The sequence below is a fragment of the Eschrichtius robustus genome, chromosome 1 (assembly GCF_028021215.1).
Source record: "Eschrichtius robustus isolate mEscRob2 chromosome 1, mEscRob2.pri, whole genome shotgun sequence".
In the NCBI taxonomy this organism is placed as follows: domain Eukaryota; kingdom Metazoa; phylum Chordata; class Mammalia; order Artiodactyla; family Eschrichtiidae; genus Eschrichtius; species Eschrichtius robustus.
Window position 1 is genome coordinate 33,038,278 of NC_090824.1, and position 18,303 is coordinate 33,056,580.

At 40.3% G+C, this 18,303-nt stretch overlaps 1 protein-coding gene across 4 annotated transcripts in view; it reads left to right on the top strand.

Moving 5' to 3' along the window:
* Positions 1 to 18,303, top strand: part of DCAF5 (DDB1 and CUL4 associated factor 5) — a 104,983-nt gene that overhangs the window by 75,486 nt on the left and 11,194 nt on the right. For all 4 annotated transcript variants that reach the window (XM_068543683.1, XM_068543675.1, XM_068543677.1 and 1 more), the window contains one exon: positions 3,040 to 3,106. In XM_068543683.1, the coding sequence (XP_068399784.1) occupies positions 3,040 to 3,106 (67 nt within the window). The remainder of the gene's footprint in view (positions 1 to 3,039; positions 3,107 to 18,303) is intronic.

Sequence of the window (18,303 nt, forward strand, 5' to 3'; positions counted from 1 at the left end):
TGGAAAAGAGGAGGTAAAACTGTCAGTGTTGGCAGATGATGTGGTACTATACATAGAGAATCCTAAAGATGCCACCAGAAAACTACCAGAGCTAATCAATGAATTTGGTAAAGTAGCAGGATACAAAATTAATGCACAGAAATCTCTTGCATTCCTATACACTAATGATGAAAAATCTGGAAGAGAAATTAAGGAAACACTCCCATTTACCATTGCAACAAAAAGAATAAAATACCTAGGAATAAACCTACCTAGGGAGACAAAAGACCTGTATGCAGAAAGCTGTAAGACACTGATGAAAGAAGTTAAAGATGATACCAACAGATGGGGAGATATACCATGTTCCTGGATTGGAAGAATCAATATTGTGAAAATGACTATACTACCCATAGCAATCTACAGATTCAGTGCAATCCCTGTCTAATTACCAATGGCATTTTTTACAGAACTAGAACAAAAAATCTTAAAATTTGTATGGAGACACAAAAGACCCCGAATGGCCAAAGCAATCTTGAGGGAAAACAACGGAGCTGGAGGAATCGGACTCCCTGACTTCAGACTATATTACAAAGCTACAGTAATCAAGACAATATGGTACTGGCACAAAAACAGAAATATAGATCAATGGAACAGGATAGAAAGCACAGAGATAAACCCACGCACCTGTGGTCAACTAATCTATCACAGAGGAGGCAAGGATATACACTGGAGAAAAGACAGTCTCTTCAATAAGTGGTGCTGGGAAAACTGGACAGCTACATGTAAAAGAATGAAATTAGAACACTCCCTAACACCATACACAAAAATAAGCTCAAAATGGATTAGAGACCTAAATATAAGACTGGACACTATAAAACTCTAAGAGGAAAACATCGGAAGAACACTCTTTGAGATAAATCACAGCAAGATCTTTTTTGATCCACCTCCTAGAGTAATGGAAATAAAAACAAAAATAAACAAATGGGACCTAATGAAACTTAAAAGCTTTTGCACAGCAAAGGAAACTACAAACAAGACGAAAAGACTACCCTCAGAATTGGAGAAAATATTTGCAAAAGAATCAATGGACAAAGGATTAATCTCCAAAATATATATGCAGCTCAATATTCGAAAAACAAACAACCCAATCGAAAAATGGGCAGAAGACCTAAATAGACATTTCTCCAAAGAAGACATACAGATGGCCAAGAAGCACATGAAAAGCTGTTCAGCATCACTAATTATTAGAGAAATGGAGATCAAGACTACAATGAGGTATCACCTCACACCAGTTCGAATGGGTATCATCAGAAATACTACAAACAACAAATGCTGGAGAGGGTGTGGAGAAAAGGGAACTGTCTTCCACTGTTGGTAGGAATGTAAATTGTTACAGCCACTATGGAGAACAGTATGGAGGTTCCTTAGAAAACTAAAAATAGAATTACCATATGACCTAGCAATCCCACTACTGGGCATATACCCAGGGAAACCCATAATTCAAAAAGACACATACACCCTAGTGTTCATTGCAGCACTATTTACAGTAGCCAGGTCATGGAAGCAACCTAAATGCCCATCAACAGACCAATGGATAAAGAAGTTGTGGTACATATATACAGTGGAATATTACTCAGCCATAAACAGGAAGGAAATTGGGTCATTTGTAGAGATGTGGATGGATCTAGAGACTGTCATACAGAGTGAAGTAAGTCAGAAAGAGAAAAACAAATATCGTATATTAACACATATGTGGAACCTAGAAAAATGATAGAGTTGAACCGGTTTGCAGGGCAGAAATTGAGACACAGATGTAGAGAACAAACGTATGGACACCAAGGGGAGAAAGTGGCGGGCTGGGGCGAGGGTGGTGGTGTGGTGAATTGGGAGACTGGGATTGACATATATACACTAATATGTATTAAATGAATAATAAGAACCTGCTGTATAAAAAAATAAAATAAAATTCAAAAATTCAAAAGAATTTTTTTTGAAAAATTGTGGTAAAATATACATAACATTAAACTTACCACTAAAACCATTTTAAAGTGTACAGCTTCGTGGCATTAAGTACATTCACATTGTTGTGTAACTATCACAACTGTCCATCTCCAGAACTTTTTCATCTTCCCAAAGTGAAACTCTATACTCGTTGAACAGTAGCTGCCCATTTCTCCCTTCCCCCCAGTCCTTAGCAACTACCATTCTGCTTTCTGTCTCTATGAATTTGACTACTCTTGGTTCCTCATGTAAGTTGAATCATATAACATTTGTCTTTTTGTATATGGCTTATTTCACTTAGCATAATGTCTTCAAGTTTTACCCATGTTGTAGCATGTGTCAGAATTTCCTTTTCAATGCCAAATAGTATTCCATTGTATGGATATATACCACATTTTGTTTATCTGTTCATCCATTGATGGACATTTAGGTTGTTTGGCTGTTGTGAGCCTTCTTCTCTGAACATTGGTGTACAGATATCTCTAGTCCCTGCTTTCAATTCTTTGATATATACCTAGGAGTAGAATTTCTGGGTTATATGGTAGTTCTGTGTATAACTTTTTGAAGAACCTCCATACTGTGTTCCACAGTGGCTGCACCATTATGCAGTCCCACCAGCAATGCGCAGTGGGTGCCAACTTCTCCACCTGCTCACCAACAGTTGTTTTCTGTTTGTTTGCTTTTGGTAATCGCCATCCTAATGGGTGTGAAGTGGTACCGCATTGTGGTTTTCATTTTCATTGCCATCATGATCAGTGATGTTAAGCATCTTTTCACATTATCGGCCATTTGTATATTTTCTTTGGAGAAATGTCTGTTCAAGTCCTTTGCCCATTTTTAAATCAGGTTGGTTGGTTGTTGCCAAGTTTTAGCCAATTAGCCTTTTGATTTGCAAATACTTTTAAGAGAGTGTTTGCTGTGTGGTGCCTTACGAGTGAATATATGTACATTTATCTTGTTTATTTTTTAAAAACCTTTTCCTGTATAGATAGATAGGTAGATAGATTATCAATCAATACATAAGTAATAAATAGATTTTTTTTTTTTTTGTCCCAACAGTATATCCTTTCAGGCTCTGATGACTTCAACCTGTACATGTGGAGAATTCCTGCAGATCCAGAAGCAGGTGAGTGTATCCCAAGTATGAACCTGCTGCTAACATTGGCTCTATTGACCTCCTGCGTGCTGTGCCCTGAAAGGGCAGATCTGTAGCAGTAGAGGAAGATATTTCTCTTTTAATACAAAAAATTTTTTGGAAAGTGACCAAAGTAAATTTTGAAATAAAAATTAGAAGCCAGATTTAGCTATAACCTTCATGCATACCCTTATCTGACATAATCATGCTCAGATTTTTTTCCTCCTAAGAACTTTGCTTTAGACTTCATAGATCTCCTTTATGTCCATTTTCCTCTCTCCTGTTTCACACTTGGAGTATTATTACCTTGCTTTTTACATGCTTTTCCTTTATTATTCATGTGCACATTCCTGCTTATTACTCTACAAACAGTTGTTAGGGCCTCTGCCTTTCTTTTAGCCTCCCTGGTGATGTTAGGTAAAGGGAAACTTTCTTTGTTGATGGACAGATGTATTCCCTGGAGTTTGGCTAACCCCAGACATGAGAGGAATTAGGAAGAAATATTTCTGCTTTTGCTCTAGATGTATTCTGAAAAAGAGCCTGCTGCTTTCCATAAATTTGGATCTAGGCCATCTGAGCTTTCAGGCAGCACAGACCATTCTTCATTCCTGATAATAGTGTCTTCACGTGCTCAGATGAGTGTTACACTGGTTGCTTCCTACTGGTAGAAAAATGTCTATTTTTTGTTCTCAGGACAGCTCAATACAGCCATCTGCTCCAGGTGATACATGGCATCAAACTGGAAAGTGGCCATCAGGAAAGTAATAGAGGACTGTGCTGATTATATTACACAAAATGTGTCTAGTGCTCAGAGTTTAGGAAAGTTGTTGGCTTGCCTATTGCTGAATTAACAATATTGTTACCTAACATCTGCCTTTCAAAACTTGTTGAGGCTTACTTTTGGAAACTGTCCTGTTGCTGTGGTCTGGTTACTAAACAAGTTACAAAAGGCCTTTTTCCCCTTCTGGAATTTGGAAAGCATGAGTGAAGCATCTTACCTTTGAAGCACAACCAGATGGGACAGCAACAGTCTATCTGAACAAAAAGTGATGTTCCAGCACTAGAGATAGTTCTGTATTAAGTCTCCCACCCCCGTAAGTCCTAGATTGATTAGCTGAGAAATAATCTTTGGGCTTAATTGTATCTTTTACCTGATCTTGAAAAGCTTTTCATTATTAAGTCAATGTGGCTTTTAAAACAGAAAGTGGATCATCCCCTCCCCCAGGACTGTTCTCTGGAATCTTTTTCATGTTTGTATTGAGAGAAGGGGGAAGAATTAGCAGTAGTATTGTAGGTTTTTTTTTCACCTCCTGCTGATTTCTGTGCTGACTTAGGGTACGGGCCACTGTTAGGCTGTCTTTATATGTAGATGGGTATGCAATCTCTGGGTTGGCAGGGACCCTCGTAGCTGATTTAGGATTCCAGTATCAAAACTGGGAAATAGGTGCCTGGACCTTCCAAGGATTGTATAGGCACAGCTGGTTTAAACGAGTCCATTTCTAGATTCTCAACTTCCATATGTATTGTCCTTTCCCACCTCCCCTTTTCCCTTCGTCCTTCCCCCACTTTACAGAAAAACAAACAAGCAAGCAGACAAACAAAAAACACCAGAAAATCGGAAGTACTCCAGAAATTTCTGGCCACTTGAACCTTGGCATGGTGCATTGCCCTTAAGATGTAAAAACCTCTAAGGTGCCAAAAAAGCTGAAGTATCCTTTAATCATAGGGCTATAACCCAACCCTCCACCATCTTCTACCTTATCTTCTTATGCACTTACAATAAATTTCTCCTTTTTATAATAATTGGTTTTTATAAAACATTAAAAGTATATCTGTTTTGATCAGTTGTGTTCCAGTAAGTATTGTAATGGTAACTCAAATCCAATACAAAAATGTTAACACTTAGAGCCTTACAGTCACAGTAAATAAAGAAAATTTTAAATTTGTAATTATATTTTTATTGGTGAAACTATGATAGATTTTCATTAAAATATATTAGGTTGAAATCTGGGAGGAGGTAGTTAAAGTAGAAATATTATTTCAAGGAGGAAAAAGGAATGATGTAAAATTTCTATTAAAAAATAAATTGTTAGATGTCAGATTCCACGTCGGATGCAGCAGGTAGCTCCCATTGCAATAAGTACAAAAGTCAAATTACAAAAGCCATATTTTTAAAGATGTCAGAGAGCTGTGGTTACAAAGTGTGTGAGGAGAACTAAAGTTCAGAAGAAGGAAGAGCCCTTCCTCACTGAGCAGAAGGTGCTGGCCGTGTTCTTTCCTGAGGGCATCTGTGCCCAGGCTGTAGTTTGGGCTGCCATGGACAGACTCTACCAGGGTCAAAAGAAATCAGAGTTTTCGATGGCCACATGCGTTGATAGGATAGGCTGGATTCTAGAGGAACCCCAAACACATGACCAGTCTTCCCTATAGGACATTTGCTGGGTGCTGGGGTTGCCCTAGGAGCTAGGGGGCTAAGCTGGAAAGCAGAATGAAATGCCCACAGTATACAGTGCTTAGGAGACAAAGTTCCCCTAGTGGGAGGGTCCTGCTCCACAGGGCCTTTTGAACCTACTTGGGAAAGGATGATAAAGAGGTAAGATTAAAACCTCCAAAGAACAGAATGTTCAGAGCAGAGAACAGAGGTTTGACAGGCTCTCCATCAAAAGCCCAAAAGGGCTACACTTGAGGATGGAGCTGGGCCAGAAAGGCCAAGTGTAATATCCTACAATCTCCTGGTACGTAAGTAGGACACGAACTTCCATTAGTGGAAGAGATCTGCAACAAGCACCCTACAGGTCTTGCCTTTGAGACATTTGAAACCAGAAGTAGACTTGGGACTTCCCTGGTGGTCCAGTGGTTGAGAATCCGCCTTCCAATGCAGGGGACGCGGGTTCAGTCCCGGGTCAGGGAACTAAGATCCCACGTGCCGCGGGGCAACTAAGCCCACGCACCACAACTAAAGAGCCACCGTGCCACAACTAGAGAGAAGCCCTTGCGCCACAACAAAAGATCCCGCATGCCGCAACGAAGATCGCGCATGCCGCAGCTAAGAACCGATGCAGCCAAATAAACAAAATTTTTTTTTTCAAATAAATATTTTTTAAAAAAGAAGAAGTAGACTTATTCAACCCAGCGCTGACCTGGTTCCTTCTGACTGGATTGAGGGTGATCAGCCCCTTCTTTTCTCAAGAGTGGAATGGGTAAATGCCATATGGAGGAAACGGCCTTCATCTCTGTATTAGTTTGCTAGGGCTCCCATAACAAAAATCCCACAGACTGTAAACACCAGAAACATATTTTCTCACAGTTCTGGAGGCTAGATGTCCAAGATCAAGGTTCTGACAAGTTTGATTTCTCCTGAGGCCTCTCTCCTTTGGCTTGCAGATGACTGCCTCCTCATTGTGTTCTCACATGGCCTTTTCTCTGTGTACACACATCGCTGGTGTCCCTTCCTCTTCTTATGAGGACATCAGTCTTATTGGATTAGAGTCCTTCCCTTATGACTTTGTTTAACCTTAATTATCTCCTTAAAGCCCCTCTCTCCAAATAGTCACATTGGGGGTTGGGGCTTCAACATATGAATTTGCAAGAGACACAGTTCAGTCCATAGCAATCTCCATGGTTCTTTATCCTCAATGTCCAGCATACAATAAAAAATTATGAGACATGAAAATGTGGTCAGTAATCAAAAGAAGCCAACCCACAATATTATCTAAATATTGAAGTCAAACAGTCAGGAACTTGAAATATTGTAAATGTGATAAAATAGAAATGAGAGATGGACAAAATGGATAAAAAGATGGAGCATTTCAACAGAGAATTGGAATCTGCCTAGAAAAAAAAATCATGTAGAACTGAAAAATATGTCTGAAACCAAGAATTTTTTGGATTTCTTTAACCTTGAAAGGACAGGCTTGGTGAATAGAAGACAGGTCAATAAAAGACATTCAAACTGAAGGACGATGAGAATGGAGAATGGAAAAAGCAAAACAGAGAGTGTAAGAGACAAGTGGGACACAGGTGATCTAACATATATGAAATTGAAATCCCAGAAGAATAAGAGAGAGAAAGTGAAGCAGAGCAATATATGAAGAGATAATGGCTGAAAGTTTCCAGAACAAATGAAATATGCCAATTCTCAGATTCAAGAAACTCAGTAACCACAAGCAGAATAAATACAACACACCTAGGCATATCATGGCAAACTATTGAAAATGAAAGATAATGAGAAAAAGCCCAAAAACAGTCTGAGAAAATGGACAAATTACCTGTAAATAAGCAACAATAAGATTGATGGTCAAATTATGGAAGCCAGAATATAATAGAATGATATCTCTAAAGTGCTTAAAGAATTAAAACCTGCCAACCTAGAATTCTAGGGAACCTAGAATCCAGGGAAAATATCTTTCAAAAATATAGGTAAAATAAAAGACATTTTAGAAAAAAGAAATTATAGAATTGTAATATAATCACTTAGCAGCCCTCAGTGAATTAATGCCTCTAAACATTGAGCATCTACAGCTGTTCACATCACAAAAAGAAAGGCAACTAGACATTAAGAGTCTCCTGATGAAGAAACACGATGGTGCCTAGGGTCTTGCAAAATAAAACAACCCTGAATCTAATCAGACCTCAGGATCCAGCTTTCAGTTTGCAGGTAGCACAGAGGACAGAGGAGTGTCCTGTACTACATTGTGAGGATACAATCCATGAAGTCCAGACTGTCGGAAACAATAGGTCAAATGATCTGTATTCTTCAACAAGTATTTACATTTTGATGAGAAAAGGAAGGATGGACAGGAGAAAATCTATTGTATAAGAAACCCAAAAGATATTAAAACAAAAAACAGGCAAAACTAAAGTATTTAGAAGGGAATTCCCTGGCAGTCCAGTGGTTAGGACTCCGAGTTTTCACTGCCGAAGGCCCAGGTTCGATCCCTGGTCAGGGAACTAAGATCCCACAAGCTGCACGGCGTGACCCAAGAATAAATAAAGTATTTAGGAATGCATACTTGGATGAATAAAATTATTTTAAAAAGCAGGGAAGTGATTAATGTACAAATCAGGATAATGATTTCTTTAGGGGAGGGAAGGGGTTATAATAGGAATGAAGCACGTAGAGGCCTCTGAATGGCCAGGAAAAATTCCATTTCTTGAGACCTGGGTGTTGGTTATACAGGTGTTCACCTTAAAAAACTTCATTAAGCTATACTTTTTATGCTGTTTTCTGTATCCTTTTTATACCCCTTGATGAAAAAAGAAAAAAAAAATTAGTGAATAAACATTGATGAAATAAAATTTCTTAAATGAATAAAAATGAAAACATGATATCCCAGCAGAGGCATTCACATACTGCACGTATTTAACCCAGATCAGTGGTCTGTAGAATTTTCTGTTCACATACATATCCCCACAATAATTTTTTTTTTAGTTATAACTTACATATATTAAAGTACACTTTTATTTAAGAATAACTTAAACCCTCTGCTAGGTTGCCCCCCATGATAGGGTGCTTGTTGCCCCAGGGCAACTCCAGTGACTAGAAAGTTCTTATATGTAAGCTCTCTATTTTTAAATGTTGGCAATTCATAGTTTTTAAAAACATTTAGAAAGGCTCAGCAAGCCAAGCATAACATAAAAGGGCTAAATGTGGCCTTGAGTTCTAGCTTTGAATGCTTAGATAACGAAAAGTCTGTCAGGAAATTCCTCATCTAATCTACTGCCATTTTGACTTAAACAAATCTGGAATAAGGCTGAGCTCGCTCTCTCTGTTCATGCCAGTTGAAAGTAAGATACTGAGGCAGGCTATGGGAGGAAGCTGGCTTGTTGTTATATGCCTTAATGGCATAATCAGATGACACGCAGTCTGCATTTATTGAATACCTGCTGTGTGCTTCTCAGTGTGAGCCAAAAGCAAGAGCATCTTTTTCTTCTCGATTCTCCTGTTCAGAAAGACTGACAATCACTGGAGAAATTTTTTTGCTACACACACTCCAAAGAGATGAAGTTTATTTATTATATAAACAACACAGAATTAGCCAGTTGGCTAAGTAATTCACATAGGGCTTCCTAGTGGGCGGAGGAACTCATTTCAAGATGTAAGACCTAATACCCACTGTAAAACTTCCTACCTGAAAAAAAAAAAAAAAAAAAAAACTTCCTACCTGGAAGATTAGGATCAATTTTTTTTAGTTGATGTCAAAGAATAACTCATTTCTCAAAACCTCTTTAAAAATCAGAGGAAGGAACTGGGGATTTTGCTGTAGCAAAGAAAAAGCCCATCAGAATATGTTTTACACCTATGAAGTATGTAGGAAGAGCATCTGTTTCTATGTGATAATTCTGAAGATAAAATAAACAGGCTGGCCGTCATGTATAGAGCCAGTATGGTGTATGGGAAGGAGCATTAGGCTTAAGATCATACCTGGATTCAAGTCCAGTACTTCCAGTAACCAAGTGATTGAGTGATTCTAGGCAGGTTATATAACAGCAGTTGTCTTGAGTCTCAGTTTCTTCTGTAAAATTGCTACCTCCACCCCCCACCCTACCACCCCATATTGTGGATGATTTAACAGCCTTGGAGGCTTTCTGAAAACTAGGTGCTTTCAAATGTAAGACATTGTTATTGCTGTGTGTAAGATCAATGCCCATAGATCCATAATTTCCAGAGCATTGCTCCCTAGTAACCTAGGTAATAGAAGTAATGGATTTACATTTGGTAGAGGTTGGTGTCTCTGGAAAATATTCATATGGCCTTCTCCTTCCCTTTTCCCTAATTCTTGTTGGAAAGGACTTTAGGGTTTTCACTGATAGAGTTGCTTCCCCTGAGATATGCCTCTACACTAAGACCTTACTATTTATGGAAAGAAGCATAATGTAATAGAGTTGGTAGGCCTGGGTTTAAATTTCTGATGCATTCGTCTCTTAGTTGGAGGCTTTGGAAAAATTGTTTAATCTTGCCAAACTTTCTTCATCTGTAAAATAAGAATATTAACAATGCAAACAATAACAACAGTAGTAATATCTACTTTATTAGGGATATTGTGAGGGTGCTCAGTAGCTACTAAATGTTGCTATTCCTCATTTTAAAAGCTTTCTCCCTTTTAACTTTCCTCTGAAAAACTCCTTAGAGACCAAGCCATGGTGCTCATCTGGTGCCCTCCTGAATGGTCAGTTGAGTTTTTCTTGCATGAAGGCTGCTCTTGACTCATCGGTAGTTTAAGAGGGGGGAAGTTATACGACAGACTTTTCCCTGAATAGAGGGGAAAACATGCAGCTTCACTGCCAGGTCTCTGCAGCCACCCCCCACTGCCCTTAGGCTGATGAAGTCGGCTGGAAACAGCTGTAAATGCATTTCCATGGGCCTGCATATGTGTGCCTACTCTGTCTCTCCTCCTTTTCCTAGACATGCATTTACTCTCAGTGAGTTAGGCCTGGGCATCTGCTTTTTCCTCCCATGTAATAGGAAGAACAACTGTTTTTAATTGGCCACAAGTAGTTGGTTGCAAACACATGTGAAGTACAGATGAAAGAAGAACTTAGTGTAATTGACTTTTTTTGTACAATTAAGCGTTGCTGTCTGTGGAGCTCTTTGAGCTTTACTGACAACACTGGCTGTCCCCATCTGGCTTTTCTTAACTCTTAAGTGGTTACAGGATCCCCAGGAGGCAGCCACTGCTCTCTCTGTATTGTCAGTACCCTGATTGTATTTCTCTTTATGGTTTGAAACTTGGAGCCCTGGGAGTGTTCACTCGGGCCTTTTGGAATTACGAAGAGGTTGTTTGGACAACTCTTTTAGATATGTGAGGAAAAGAAAGAGTCCCTTGCCCCTCACGGCTCCTCATTAATTCTACCAGTGGAGTCAGGAATGAAATAGATTAATTGCCTGGACAGGTACTTACCAAACCTCATTTTAGTAGATAACAGCTTTAGCCTTCTGCTTCAAGCCTTGTTCCAGAGGAAATAATGAGATTTACTTTAATTTGTTCACTTACTGAGTATCCTTAGATAAAACATTATGCCAATCCTATGGGTGATTGAAAAATAAATACTTTCTTGCCTTCCAAGAACTTCCAATCTAAGAGGGATGAGAAAAGGGTATGTGTGTATGTGCACACTAAATTTAAAAATGGATTCCAAAGCCTATAAAAAAAGATAACTAAGGAGGGCTTGAAGAGATTTTGGGGATCAGTAAAGTTTTCATGGAATTAGCATTTCAGAGGACCGTGAAGGATAAGTAGGATCTTAGCTACTTTATTTCTCTGCTCTTAACTATAGTCAAAACACTATAAAAGAAACATACAAAATTGACAGCAGGAAGATGGAGAGAGACACTTGGATCATCCACATGTTGGATGGTAAAGCCCACTAATGGAGATTGGGTTCTTTCCTGCATGCTTATATTCCACAGTCTGATACACTCACACCTTTTCATTCATTCATCAGATACTTGTTGAAAATTTACCGTGTGCTAGGTAGACACTGTTCTAGAGGCTTAGGATACAGCAGAAAAACAAAAGAGCCCTGCCATCATGGAGCTTACATTCTAGCAGGGGAAACAGACAATTAGCAATAGATACAGTAAATTATATAGTATGTTTAAAAGGTTAGAAGTGCTTTGGAAAAAGAAAAAGTAGAGCAGAATAAGGCGGCTAGGAAGTGGTATGGGGACAGAGTCAGGGAAATGTAATTTTAGGTAGGATATTCAGTCTAGTCCTCATTGAGAAGGTCACATTTGAACAAAACCTCAAAGTGGTGAGAGAGCCTTGCAGAAATCTGGGATAAGCGCATTTCAGGTAGAGCCAGTATGAAGGTTTTGAAGTGAGAATGTGCCTGAGGGGAGAATAGTAGGGCTTAGTCATAGAGGTAAGTGGGGTATAGGGGTGTCCAATCATGTAGGCTCTTATTGTGAGTGACGTGGGGAGCCATTAGAGAATTTTGAGCAGAGGAGTGACATGATCTGACTTATTTTAACAGCATCACTCTGACTACTGAGTTGAGGGTAGATAGCGGGAGTGGGGCTGCCAAGGGTAGAAATGAGGAGTACTAGTAGGATTCTCTCATACAGGTGAGCTGTGGTGGTGGCTTGAACCAAGGTAATAGGGGTTGAAGTCTAGATATATTTTGAAAGTAAAGCCAAAAAGAGGGGCGGGGGGTACTTCCCTGGTGGTCCAGTGGCTAAGACTCCACACTCCCAATGCAAGGGGCCCGGGTTCGATCCCTGGTCGGGGAACTAGATGCCGCATGCATGCCGCAACTAAGAAGCCCGCATGCCGCAGCGAAGATCCCACGTGCCGCAACTAAAACCTGGCACAGCCTAAATAAATAAATATTTTTTTAAAAAAGTAAAGCTATCAGGATTTCCTGATAGATTAGATTGGGGAGAAAGGGAGAGCAGGTAGAGTTTGAGATGTCTCTTAAACAACCAGGTAGAGTTGTTGAATAAACAGTTTGGTTGTAGAGGTATGGAGGTCTGGAGTTCAAGAAAGACCTGGACTAGAGATAAAAATGTTTTTGGTATCATATAGGTAGTATCTAAAGCCACAGACTGGATGAGAACACCAGTGGCTGAGATCAGCAGTGAGTGAATTAAGTATAGCTAGTTTAAGGGAAGTGGACCAAAAACTGAGCCCTAAGGCATTCTCATGTTAGGAAGCCAGGGCGGGGACTTCCCTGGTGGTCCAGTGGTTGAGACTCTGCACTTCCACTGCAGGGGACATGGGTTCAATCCCTGGTCGGGGAACTAAGATCTTGCATGCTGTGCTGAGTAGCCCCCGAAAGAAAAGCCAGGGAGAAGAGCTAAAAAAGGAAATCAACAAGGAGTCACGAGTGAGGTAGCAGGAAAACCAAAAGAGGGTGATCCTAGGAAGGCAGTGAAAAAAGTGTGTCAAAGGGGAGGCAATTCTGTTGAATCTTGCTAATAAGTCAAATAAGACGAGTAGGATGGGAACTGAATTAACCATTGGATTCTTTGGTGAATATCACCAAGCCCAAGTCTTATTGCTTAGGGAAGGACTAGGTAATTACAGAGATTTGAAGTTCATTGCATCATTGCAATAACCATTGTTACCTGATTTTTTGACTTCTTTCCCTGCAAAGTAGTACCACTCCTTTATGTCCTTGCTTCCCATCTTGCCCTATCAGTGTGTTCTGCAGGCTTTTGTTTGCTACTCGAGTCTAGAGCTGCCAGATGAAGTTTTCCCATGCTTCCAGCATTTCCTATACCAATATCTGTCTTTTTACCTGAGTATTGAGTTTTTTAAAATACCACTCTTAACAGTGTTCTCCACTAATTTCAATTTAACAATCATTTGTTAAGTCCTTGTATGCCCAACTCTTTTCTTATTATCTTGGATGTATCAGCATATAAATCTTGAAAGATCAGGGATACTTACCCTCTTCGTGAGGGCCAGTGCTCTATTTCTTGGAAACACAAATTTATCTCCTGCCGTCAGAATTTCGTATCTTCCAGCAGACCCTTCCAGTCATATAGTCCCTGTTTCTGGTTCCTCACTACTGCTTTCAGACTTCCCCCTCCTTAATCTCTGTGTTATTCGTTGTTTCTCCTTCGCATTCTCACAAAGGTGTTTGTCCTACCTGTTAATTAATGGATTATTAGGGAAGGGGTAGAAATCCAAAGACTCTGACAAGAAAATCAATACTCCCATTTTATCCAGGTTGATTTGGGGTTTATTTCAGAAAAAAAGTATTTAAGTGTCCTGTTCTATAGTCCCAAGTGCCACTGAGGATCACTTCCCAGGCATGATTGATGCCTGTTAAACCAAGGCATCTAGAAATCCTGACCAGGTTGCTTTTAGCTTTTGAGTTGAAAACATCCTTATTCTTGGAGGACTTTGTTAAAATGAATGAAATTGACAAGAAACAAGTAACTGAAGTTGGCAAGAAATGGGAGCGGTGTCCTGACCCTCTTGAGAGGCTTCAGCAGACAGATCTCTGGCTGAATGTTATGAAAAGAGGAGCATAGTTAAGAAAAGAGGGGAATGAGGACTTGTAGGCTTAGCGCTTTGTCTTCTCTGGGGGAACATTTGGCTGTGGCATTTTAGAAAGGTCTTTATCAGGGTTCTGAGCAAGGTGTTTTCTCTGGGTCCCTTGTGTTTCCTGGGATCCCAAGATAGTGAGTGAGTTACTGATGCTGGAATCTTATGAGATGACCCACTCATTTTCTTTTCTGAGGTCTTGCAGTAGAACAGATAAGTAGAACAGATAAGATATAACATTTCGCCACCTCCCTAGCATCCCTTCTGAATCAAAGGAAAGATGGAAACATGGGTACTTTGACCTCGACTGAGAAAAGAAACCTACAAAGTGATGCCAACATGTTTAGCTGAGCCAGCCAGAGCAGTTGTCCAGAGAAATGACCATTGGTTTGTACAGAACTGTATAAACAAATGACAGCTCAAGGATGAGTAAGGTGCTTATTCTTGGATATGTACTATTTTATTCATTGGTACCATTATTACTGATTAGGTTGTGACTCAGCTCAGTAACCATGGGTGAGGTTGATCCTCACCAGGCCCCTCACCCACAGATGAGGAATGACCCCGAAGGGAGATTATGTAGGTTATATAGTTCTTGGCAAAAATATTCCCCACCTAACTTTTTCCAACTCGATTCTGCTGTTGATGAGCAGGCTCTGGTTAGATAATGGAGGAGAGGAGGCCCCAAGGTCTTACTGGTATTGGCATCTTGACATTAGCCATTTCAGACTAAAGAAATTTATCTGATATATACAAATCTCCAGAACTGATAAAAAAATCTATTCTCTAACAATCATTGTATGTAAGCTGTACAGTAGCAGCTGTATTCAATTACTTGAAACCTGGAAACCAGGAGAGGGGCTATAGAGAACCTCTCTGAAGCCCATTCATTGTTATGATTCTGTGTACGCAGCCTGGGTTACCTTATACAGATGACAGCAATAATTCTTCCTGTACCTGTTTTCACCTTCTGTCTCTTGGCTCTGTTGACTTCCTCTTCATTTTCAGATTTTCTGGGTACACATTTGGGTAGGAAGAAGGAGAAATAATCTCTTATTAAAACTGTTGCCAAGGGACTTCCCTGGTGGCTCAGTGGTTAAGAATCTGCCTGCCAGTGCAGGGAACACAGGTTCGAGTCCTGGTCTGGGAAGATCCCACATGCCGCAGAGCAGCTAAGTCCGTGCGCCACAACTACTGACCCTGCGCTCTAGAGCCCACGAGCCACAACTACTGAGCCCATGTGCCGCAACTACTAAAGCCTGCGTGCCTAGAACCCATGCTCCACAACAAGAGTAGCCACCACAATGAGAAGCCCGCGCACCGCAATGAAGAGTAGCCCCGCTCGCCACAACTAGAGGAGGCCCGCATGCAACAACGGAGACCCAACACAGCCAAAAATAAATAAAATAAAATAAAATAAATAGATTTATTTAAAAAAAAAAAAATTGCTGCCAAGAAGAGAAACCAGATGAAGTCACAGTGCTTGAAAGAGCAATAGAAACAGTTTTTCCATGGTCTGAATTTTCAAGCATTGATACCCTTCAGTTATTCCTTAGATCTGAAAGTTATCATTATTGTATTCTAAGTCATCTTTGACAGAAAGTTGATAAACTTTAGTTCTCTGGTAGCTGATTCTTAAGACATGAGACCTTCTATCTGTCCTCCTTTGGTGGTACTTATTCTAGAATTGCCCTCTCCTGAAACACTATCCATTTAACAATGGATACCTGCTTTAGTTTTTTTTTTTTTTTTTTTAATTTTTATTTATTTATTTATTTATGGCTGTGTTGGGTCTTCGTTTCTGTGCGAGGGCTTTCTCTCGTTGCGGCAAGTGGGGGCCACTCTTCATCGCGGGGCGCAAGCCTCTCACTATTGCAGCCTCTCTTGTTGCGGAGCACAGGCTCCAGACGCGCAGGCTCAGTAATTGTGGTTCACGGGCCCAGTTGCTCCGTGGCATGTGGGATCTTCCCAGACCAGGGCTCGAACCCGTGTCCCCTGCATTGGCAGGCAGATTCTCAACCACTGCGCCACCAGGGAATCCCCCTGCTTTAGTTTTACTAAGTTCCTGCTTTAGTTCAGGCGTTGCACCCCAGGTTCTAGGTGTGCAAGAGATCCAGTTCTACTCTCATAGACTGTTCAGTGTTGGCAATGTGATGAAATGTCCTGTGCTGATACTGTAGAGCTTGCACTCACGATACCATTGGATAGAATCTTCTTCCCCTCTTTTAAATTTAGGACTTAAAAAGAAAATCAACTTGTATAATGACTGCCAGAAGGATTTAGAAATCAGTTATGACCTTTTGACTCCACCCCTATTCAAACCTTTTCATCTCTTAAACGCCACTGTTACAGAGGGAACGATATTAGGCATTATAACCAAACAGACTCTGGTTCAAATACTGGCTCTGCCACTTACTAGCTACTTGGAAGAAGTCACTGAAATTCTCTGAGTCACTTAATTTCTTTTTCTTAGAGGCAGAAGGATTAAACAAGAGATTGGTACTAGGTTCAACCCTAAGTTTCTTTGCTAGTGACCACCCCAGCGGGGGTATGAATAGGAGTAGGATGTTGGAAATGTAGAATTCAGAAGAGATCCATGAGCAGGACTGCTACTTGTTGAGTCAACCATATGTAGAAAAGAAACTCACCCAAAGGAACTCCTTGGGGTGGTCAGATCACTGTATTGAGACAACTGTTTTAGATTCCCATGGATCCCTTTTCCTTAATTCTCTCAAGTTTCTTTTTATTTTGACTAGGCTCAGGTTACCTTCCCCTCCTCCCACTCCACCCTAGGAACCTAGTGCACTCAGGCTGCCTCGGGGTTCCCATCAAGGCAGCCTACCTTTGGTGCTTAAACCTTTCCTGATCCTTTGTCTCCATAAAAACACACCTATGTCCTAGTTACTTTCTTCTCCTTTACAGTTTATTAGCAAACATGATGATGTTGGGCTGAAATATGAACGGGTCTAAATACATTATCCATCCTGAATAATTCAAATATTAATAATGTCAAACATGGGGGAAAATTTAGGCAAAGGATATTTTTGTCACTCACAATGTAGAGTAAGCACCTGGTGCTAGCCAAGGTGGCACCACCAAGGAGCAAATCAGTACAGTCTGAAACCTCTTGCTGTCATAAAAAAGATATGTACATGTCAATAAAGAGGGATATCTTTCATGAGGCAGAAGAGGTGAAGGAGGAACTGTGTCAGGAGGCCAAAAGCAGAAGACACCTTCTGCAGAACCAGATTATTTCTGGAAAAGGGATGTTGTTCTGGCCATTTTCCCTCCAGATACTGAGATGAGAAACGTTTGGAATAAATGTTTGAACAAGATAGAGTTGGGACTGGGATGGAGGCGTGTGGAGCTGAGATAGTGTGTGATGGTACTTTGTGCCCTAGTGGTGCCATGCTCCTGGTAGGGTCTAAGAAGGCACTCATTGCTTAAATAAATGAACAGTCATTTGTTTGTGTCTGTATGCATCACATTTTTGCCAGTTGGTGTGTACTGAGCTGTTGATGGCTGCTCAGAAGTGACCTTAATCAGAACTTGGGTGCATCTGTTCTGTGTGCGTGTGATGCCCTTACCAGTGAAGTTGAACCTTTGAGATTGTCCCGAGTTCATGAATGATGACATTTTCATCTATAAGTTCTAGGCCTCTGGTACTTTTCGCCATCATTGAAGAAGAAAGCCTACAGGATGGTCCTTAAGATACAGCTTTCTATCAGTGGCCTCCATACATGGTGTATTTAAGGCCCACACTCTCTAATTCGCAATACCTGGGCTCTGCTTATTATGAAAGTGACCCATATCGCCTTTCTTTATGCTTAGTTCTCCCTGCTATCAGAGTGAAGAAGGGATTTTCTCCATTATTTTCCCAGAGGTTTTTGTTTGTTTGTTTTGTTTGCTATTTTCATTTTAGAAATTGAGGGCAACTGGATCAGAGATTTTTTTGCACGTTTAAGTAATTACATGCTTCTGGTTCTGCATGTCCCCGGCTCAGCTGCCAACTGTTCTCAAGCAGTTCAGTCTCATTTTGCTTATGACTGGCCTTTTTTAAGGTAACACTTGGATTCTATCTTGGGGATCAAAACCTTGAGAAATGTTTTAAGTGGCTGTGGCTTCATTGACAATGGAATTGCAGTGGGTGGGCGTGGGCAATGCTTAAAGACTAAATAAAGGCTCTTGGTA